Source organism: Cornus florida, unplaced genomic scaffold (assembly GCF_030987335.1).
Source record: "Cornus florida cultivar Cherokee Brave unplaced genomic scaffold, ASM3098733v1 CherokeeBrave_3.0.0_Hap2_Chr02, whole genome shotgun sequence".
Classification (NCBI taxonomy): domain Eukaryota; kingdom Viridiplantae; phylum Streptophyta; class Magnoliopsida; order Cornales; family Cornaceae; genus Cornus; species Cornus florida.
Window position 1 is genome coordinate 58928058 of NW_026775572.1, and position 9026 is coordinate 58937083.

General features: G+C 33.8%; 1 protein-coding gene across 1 annotated transcript; it reads left to right on the forward strand.

Moving 5' to 3' along the window:
• Positions 1–4412: 4412 nt before the first annotated feature.
• LOC132295087 (MDIS1-interacting receptor like kinase 2-like) lies at positions 4413–7566 on the forward strand. Its single transcript, XM_059793164.1, has 2 exons — positions 4413–6884; positions 6957–7566. The coding sequence occupies exons 1-2, from the start codon at positions 4457–4459 to the stop codon at positions 7307–7309; spliced, it is 2781 nt and encodes a 926-aa protein (XP_059649147.1). The 5' UTR covers positions 4413–4456; the 3' UTR covers positions 7310–7566.
• The last annotated feature ends 1460 nt before the right edge of the window (positions 7567–9026 follow it).

Below are 9026 nucleotides of genomic sequence, written 5' to 3' on the forward strand. Positions count from 1 at the left end.
AAGAAACACTAAAAAACTATCCCTAAACCCCCAAATCAAGATCCCAAGTTATAGATCTAAATTTAACAAACCCTAAACCCCCAAACCAAAACAACCGAACAAAGAAACACTAAAAAACTAACCCATTTTTACAAACCCCAAACCCCCTATCAAATAAAACCAAAATTGATTTATAGAAAGACAAAATTCATACCTCCAAATCGCATTATTTTCTCAACAGCTTCAAATCAAACAAATGATTCCCCTTAGAACCTTCAACTATCTACAGATATGTTGTTTGATTAAGCATATTCGGTGTAGGCTTCAACCAAAATCGATATCTTCACAAATGAAACTAAGGTTATATCTCTCTGCATATCTCTTCTTTCTGCCTCTCTAGGGTTAGTCGTCAAAATGAAATGCAAAACCTAACTTTGGGTTAAGGAAGTAAAGTGGATTAAAGTGTTTGGCTACAAGATTACACGGTGTTTAGTTCAACAGATAACACAAACTTTGGTTTGGTTAAGTGTATATAGGAAAACGACAAAAGGGTAATTTAGTCATTTCATTCATTTATTTGTTTTTGTCAACCGACCATGTCTGATAGGGGGTTTGACTGATTTTTTACAAATGTGGGAGGGTCTCCTTGAAGATTGGACAAACCATATGGGGTGTAACTGAATTAAACCCTAAACTTATATATAATCAAATTAAATTTGCATCTAAACTTTTTAAATTTGAATTGATAAATTATACTGACTTTTCTTATGATTTGTCATAATTATAAGGAAATTTTCTATAGTTTGGAAAATTACTCGAACTTTCCCTAAAAAAGAAATTAATATACACAGACCTCCCTTTTGTTAAGGTCAATGCAAGTCAATGTTGAATTTTGCTTATATCATGTACTGAATAAATTAAAATTTCAATATTGCCCTTCGTCCATCTCCTCTCTCCCACACATATAAAAGGGGTACTGCAGTCATTAACCATAACAACTTGAGGGTATTTCATTAAATTAGATAAATCTGTTAGTACATTTGATGGCCGTCACTAGGAAAGGAGGTCTGTGTAGGTTAACTTCACTTTTTGGATAGGTCTGAGTAATTTTTCAAATCACAGGAAATCCCTGTAATTATGACAAATCATAGGAGAGGTCAGTGTAATTTATCCAATTTGAATTAAATAAAATAATTCAAAAATTAAATTATGTTCGAATCATATTAAATTAAACATTTGACAGGAATAAACCCTTTAAAGTTAAATATTATTATACGATAGTAAATAGATCAAGCATGGAAAAAAAAATTATATGACACTAGTCATGAAAGAAAAGAAATAATAGTATTAATATTTATTCATATTCGAATAAAGTATGAAGAAAAAATAATAATAATAACAGTGTTTGGAAAAGATAAAGGAGAGAAAAGAAAAAAAAAAAATGACAAGAAATATTTTACTATCATATCCTTTTAGATGGGACTCAAATGTCATAATAAGTTTATTCTTTTAATTATTGATGGTAGTTTCAAAATTAGGAAAGTATAATTAAAGCCATCCTTTCTCTCCAAATATTTTCATTGTTGAGAAGATAGCATATGAGGAATTGGAGGGATAATTATTCTTCAAATCTCTTACACTAGTTTTTTTTTTTTTCAAATCATTCAATTTAAATAAAGCCTACTAGTCTTTCTCCGATAATTACTCTTCAAATCTCTTACACTAGTTAGTTTGGTTTTTTTTTTTTTTTTTTTTTTTTTTTTTTCAATTTAAATAAAGCCTACTAGTCTTTATCCATATATTAGTGAAAGTTACTCCAATTACAAGTTTCCAACGTTAGGATCTGAGAAATAAAATAAAATTTGTCTCTGGTATATCCTGTGTAAAAAGCATTAAATTGCATTCAATAAATAACCGAGTAAATAAATAAATATTGCATTCAATAAATAACCGAGTAAATAAATAAATAATATTTTAGACAAACTAGAGCCCTTGCAAACCTGTCACCATTGATTGATTGCTCATGGACAAAAGAAAAAAACCACGTAATTGGCTCCCTAGGCCTCCTATAGTCAAGGAAATTTGGCTAAAGTCATTCACAAACTAAATGCACGTAATTTGGCTAAAGTCATTCACAAACTAAATGCACGTAATTTGGCTAAAGTCATTGATCTCTCTTCTTGGTAGTTTGCAGAGTAAATGCACGGGACTACTCATTCGCATGTGACTAAGGATTGAATTGACCAATTTTAGTTAAGTCTTTTCCTTGTCACATACTTATCATTTCGGTATGCACAAATCACAACTTCAAGTCTATCGGATTGGGTATAAAATAAATTGTCAAAAATTTATGGGTAGGATATTTTTTTTAAGTTTTAATAAAATATTTTACTTAAACTTTTTACAACCAACACCAAAAAAATATAAATAATTCAAATATATATATATATATATATATATATATATATATATATATATATATATTACATCCAAACAAACAAGCCATTAATTCATGTCTATTGTTCTTCAACTTAAATTATTTTATAGCCTTATTATTATTTTGTTATTATAAAATTATATATTTTATTTGTGAGTTGTGATCATTTTTATTTATATTATTAGATATGTTTACTACAAAATATGAATTGGGGTATGAAAAACTTAAAAAGAAGAGAAGAATAAAAAAAGCTAATTCAATATATAATTATCTATATATATATATATATATAAAGAGCTACTCATAAATTTATTACAATTAATAATCAAAATATAATATATTAATTTAGGTGAAAATTCAACATTTGAACAACCAAGTCATTTAAGATATTAGAAAATTATAGAATAGTCAAAGAAAAAATATTTTAGTGACTTCATTTACAATATATTCAAATGTGTGGGAAAAAAATTTCTTTATGAAGAACATAAAATAAAAAAAGAAAAAAAGAAAAAGAAAAAGAAAAAAGAAGAAAGTGAAAGAACAAAGAAAAGTAAAAATTTATTTTATCGTCCTCAAATTCTATCGTCCTACAATTAAAACCCACTTACCAGTCCAATAGTCCGCAGCGCATGCTGGTGGTGGATGTCCACATCATAGCCTTCGTTCACACATCCTACCCCCACATTGTCCACAATTACGATTTAGACACTTTGAATTGGACCAAACCTCATTGCTACTGCCATTAAGGTCCTCTCCAAAGAATTTGGATCCCATCATGTGTCCTGTTTACTTAATGCATTACATTGCACTACAATAACCACTGTGACGAAATATAAAACTATAAAATAATGATGTAATGTAATAACATAAATATTTTAAAAGTATTGCTTAAGCGATATGAGCAGAGTTAAGCGATTTCATGAGAAAATCAGAGTTCCATTTCCAAAACGAAAACGAATAAATATTTTGTTCGTCCTATTCAGATTAGTCCGATTCGTATATTTTTCAATACATCAATTGCATAACGAATTTGCTTACCAACAATTCAATTTTTGTCTCCATCATTTTCTCAAAAGAAAATCAACACAAGAAAAAATGACTTTGAATTTTTGGCCCTTGCAAGTCTCCCGCGATTGCTGAAGGATGAGTTGGAAATTGGAAAAAAGAAAGTAGTACTAGTATTATTATTGTTCCTAGTGAATAAAATATGCTGTCATCTGTGGAAGACCTAGCTATATCACCACCAATCAATAAGCTGTGTATTTGAACTTTTTTCGTGGTTTCTTGATTGCAATTTGATAGTAACATATATTTTAAAATTTTAAATGGTGAATTACACCATTTTTTGTGAATTTGAATTTCAACTCCATAAAATCAACTATGTCAAGGTGCATAATTTATAAATAAAAATAGTATGAATAAAATAAACACCCTTTATAATGGATGATTATACTAAGATTTCAAAAATTGAATTATGAAGTCTCAAAAATAAGAACCAGATTAGGAGAGGACTTAAAATATAAATACAAAAATAAAATAAAAAATAAAATCATTTTCTTAATATATATCAATTTCAGTGCGTTCCCTTCATCTGGAGCCTTGTTTGGAACAGTAGAATAAGATGTATATAAATAAGAGCTTTAAAGCAGCATTACTACACATCCACCATAAACCATGGGGTCTTCAACCTTAGAGAAGGTCCTCTCATTTGTTTCCATAGTCCTGTTTGTTATGTTGTTGTCTTCACCCAATTTAGCTTCTGCTTCTATTCAAGAAGCTAATGCTCTCCTCAAATGGAAGGCCAAACTTCAACATCAAAACAATTCTGTGCTAAAGTCATGGATTTTTCCTTCTAATTATAATGCCACCGGTTCTTCAAGCAATTCAAAAACAGGTGCCATCCCGTGCACTTGGTCTGGCGTTTCTTGCAATATTGATGGAAGTGTAATGAGACTGAACCTCACAAATTCAAGTGTAAATGGTACGCTCTATGATTTCCCATTCTTGTCTCTTCCTAATATTGCATATATTGATCTAAGTATGAATGGTCTTTTCGGTACCATCCCACCTCAAATTGGAAAACTCTCTAAACTCATCTACCTTGATTTGTCCATCAATCAGTTTTTGGGAATAATCGCACCACAAATTGGCCAGCTAACAAATCTTCAGGTCCTCCACCTGAACCAGAATCAATTAAATGGCTCAATTCCCAAGGAAATAGGCCAGCTAAAGTCCCTTTTCGAGCTTGCTTTGTACCGTAACAATCTTAATGGTCCCATTCCCGCTTCTTTGGGCAGTTTGAGCAACTTGGTTTATTTGTATCTTTATAGAAACGAACTCTCTGGTTCCATTCCTCTAGAAATGGGAAATCTCGTCAACCTTGTCAACCTTGACATGAATACTAACCTTCTCACAGGTCCCATCCCTTCCACTTTCAAGAACTTGAATAAGCTAACCAATTTGTACCTATTCCAAAATCAGCTCTCTCATCCCATTCCCCCAGAGATAGGAAACCTAAAATCGCTTGAGAGTCTGCTCCTTCATAGAAATAATCTTTCTGGCTCAATCCCGGCATCCTTAGGTGATCTAAGCTCCCTAACTCATCTACTTCTCTACGACAATCAACTCTCAGGTCTCATTCCTAAAGAACTAGGGAAGTTAAAGTCTCTTAATGATCTAGAATTGAGTAAGAATCAACTCAATGGTTCTGTTCCTACTTCATTTGGTAATTTGAGCAACTTGGAGATGTTGCACCTCCGTTCCAACCAACTCTCCGGTCCCATTCCACAAGAAATTGGGAATCTGAAGAACTTGACCACACTAGTAATGGACGGGAATAAGTTTTCTGGCTTTCTGCCTGAAAAGATTTGCCAAGGCGGGAAACTTAAACGTTTCACGGTAACCTATAACCAGCTTACCGGTCTTGCCCCCAAAAGCTTGAGAAACTGTTCCAGCTTAACCAGGGTGCGACTCAATGGAAACCAACTCACTGAAGATGTGTCTAAAGTTTTTGGTGTGTATCCAAATCTTCAATTCATAGATTTAAGTAACAACAATTTTTTTGGTGAAATCTCGTGTAAATGGGGACAATGCCCAAAACTGGCATACCTAAGTATGGCTAGGAACAATATCACTGGACGAATACCACCGGAGTTGGGAAATATATCTCAACTTAAGGAACTTTATCTTTCTTCGAATCAATTAGCCAAGGATATTCCAAAGGAACTAGGGAAGTTGAATTTGCTAAAGCTTGATTTGAAAGATAATCAACTAAATGGTGGTATACCTAGAGAACTCGGATCACTAGTTGATCTGTTGTATCTTGACCTATCCATAAACAGTTTGAGTGGGTCAATACCAGGAAATCTAGAAAAATGCTTACAACTGTATTACTTGAACTTGAGCTATAATAGTTTTAGCCAAAAAATTCCACTTGAGATGTACAAGTTAGCTCACCTGTCTCAGCTGGATTTGAGTCGTAATTTTCTCACGGGAGAAATATCTTCGCAAATTGAAAAATTGCAGAGTTTGGAGCTGCTAAATCTCTCCCACAATAACCTTTCTGGTTTCCTTCCAAAGGCTTTTGAAAAGACGCATAGCTTGATGTATGTTGACATATCCTACAATGGGTTTCGAGGTCCTATTCCCAGCAGCGAAGCCTTCAGAAATGCTAGCATAGAGGCATTACAAGGGAACAACGGTTTGTGTGGCAATGTTTCAGGATTGGAACCTTGCAATAATGGCCACAAACTCAATCTAGTTCTTATGATCGCATTACCTCTTGTGGGAGCACTTTTACTTCTTGGTGCATTCATTGGACTCCTCGTCATGTTTGATAGAAGAAAAGGTAAAGCGTCAACTGAACAAAGCGATTTGCATGATGAAAATCTGTTTTCAATTATGGATTTTGATGGAAGAGCAACGTATGATGAAATCTTAAAAGCCACCAATGATTTTGATGCCTCATATTGTGTTGGAAAAGGAGGATATGGAACTGTTTACAAAGCAAAGTTGCCGCTAGACAATATAGTGGCTGTGAAGAAACTTCACCCATTATCTGAGACAGCTTATCGTAAAGGGTTTTTGAACGAGGTAAGGGCATTGACAGAAGTACGCCATAGGAACATTGTAAAGCTTTATGGTTTCTGTTTACATGATCGGCACTCATTTTTGATTTATGAGTACCTTGAAAGGGGTAGCTTGGCTGCAATCCTGAGTAGAAATGAAGAAGCTGAAATTTTGGATTGGCCTAAGAGGGTAAATATCATTAAGGGGGTGGCTCATGCGCTGTCTTACATGCACCATGAGTGCTCACCACCAATTGTTCATAGGGACATATCAAGCAACAATATTTTGTTGGACCTCGAGTACGAGGCTCATGTTTCAGATTTTGGCACTGCTAAACTTCTGAAGCTAGACTCCTCAAATTCAAGCGCACTTGCAGGCACATATGGATACATAGCACCAGGTAAACATAGCTTTGTGTTGTCATTAATAATTCGACATATATGATCATATATATTTTACTTTTTCTTCGCAGAGCTTGCATTCGCAATGAAGGTAACTGAAAAGTGTGATGTGTATAGCTTTGGAGTGTTGACACTGGAAGTGATCAAAGGAAAGCATCCGAGAAATTTCATCACCTTGCTATCATCTTCATCTATTGATCAGAACACAGTGCTGAAAGATGTTTTGGACCAACGCCTTTCAGCTCCCACAGCCGAAGGTGAAGAGGTGTTGATATCAATTATAAAGTTGGCCATTGCATGTTTGAATGTCAATCCACAATCTAGGCCGACCATGCATATTGTCTCTCAATATTTATCAACCCAAGCAATACCTTCCCAGATGTCAGAACCATCCAGCTCAGATACACTCAGTGTCGAAGGCTAGTCAGTGCCCTACGGATATACTACTAAGTACTAAATAAAACCAAATGCTTGCCCAACATATTTCCTCATTTGTAACTTTTACTATGTCGTTTTTCATCCTTTGTATCTATAAGCACTTCGCATTAATATATCGTCAGCTTGTTTGTTCTACATTGTCCTCACTGTACATACATAAGTTTGATTGTTGGTACCTAGTGGATAACTATTGTTATGATCCGAAAGTAAACTGTAACAATTGTGAAAAATCTTACGTTTCAAATCCCATCTTATCAATACAAAAAAGCACATGTTTATCACACTTGAGCTATTTTGAGGTTTTTTAATTTAACAACGGAGTTAAATTAACTCAAGTATGCCTATGCTTTCTTTCTTTTCGACAAAAAAATAACACATTCCTTAAAATTGAAAATTAAGTTCTAAAAACATAAATTTATAATTTATAGAACTCAATTATGACTGGGGACTTCTGTTTCACAAGAGATCTTACCTTGGACAAACCCAACATAGACGATGTCCATAGAACGCGCATAAAATATTGGGAGGGATGAATTGAAACATATTTTTATCACAAATTAGTTACTCTTAAATTGAGATATTCAGTCTCACTCGTCATAGCAATAGCTCAAAATTTAAGTAAGTTGACATATACTGAACGATTTCAATTCCCTTTGTTACCCATTTCAAGCATTTTATAAACAAAAATCTTTTATGTCGGGATTAAATATAAAGGGGCTAAATACACCCAAAACTAAAAATTCTTAGTAGCCAATTCACGATCGATCGTAGGGAAGTTGCGATGGATCATAACACTGTGCGATCGATTGTAACTTGCCCTGACAGCCTGTTTTAAGCTCGGTTTTGCTTGGTCGACTGGAATGGCCATTTCGATTGACCTATTTCGGTCGGTCGAATCTTCACTTTAACCGGTTTGCTTGTGCATATAAACACCCCTGCATGAAAAGACTTATTGTTAGCTGACCATTAAAAAATTAATGTTAGTCTGCAGGCGATATTTGAGACCCAAAAACTTTAAATTCCCTTCCCTCTTCCAAAAATATCCCTAACCATATCTAAGCATATTATATATATATATATATATATATATATATATATATATATATTAACTAAATCTTCACAAACCACCGACTGCAGCTTGAAAAAGAGGAATTGGAGCTCATGATTACATCTATACATACACACATATATATGCCCAATTGATTCAATAATAGTATATAACCCTCGGGATTTTTGTTGTATAGAGTAAGTTCACAACTTCAGATTATATATATATATATATATATATATAGAAACCCTAAAAGGGCTAGGATCGACTGCAGATTGAACACATACGGGAAGAGTACCTTGAGGGAAATGATACGGTGTAAAAGGCACATCCTGATGAATGAGATTGGAAGATTATCCGATGCAGGTTGAGGGAGGAGCGAGTGAGGGTTTATCCTACAATTTTCCAAAATTCACAGAACCCATCACCAATTTCATCAAATACATATTAACCAGGCTCACAATTCAAGCAAGTGAGGCACAAAACACACTAAACCTGAGGCCAATCTGCGGGTATCAAGCAAAAGCTCTTGGAATCTAGCGAATTGGTCGATGAGAGAGCCGTTGAAGGTCCGTTCTTTCACAATCGCAGCCATTCTATTTGGGTAAAACCAAAATTTCAATAGTCGACTAAAAAAATACTGAGGAAAATGAAG

Bases quoted from the DNA above. Each gene is read 5' to 3' on its own strand.
- LOC132295087 (XM_059793164.1), top strand. From the start codon at position 4,457: ATGAATGGTCTTTTCGGTACCATCCCACCTCAAATTGGAAAACTCTCT. The intron at 6,885-6,956 runs GTAAACATAGCT...TTTTCTTCGCAG, and splicing joins ATATGGATACATAGCACCAG to AGCTTGCATTCGCAATGAAG.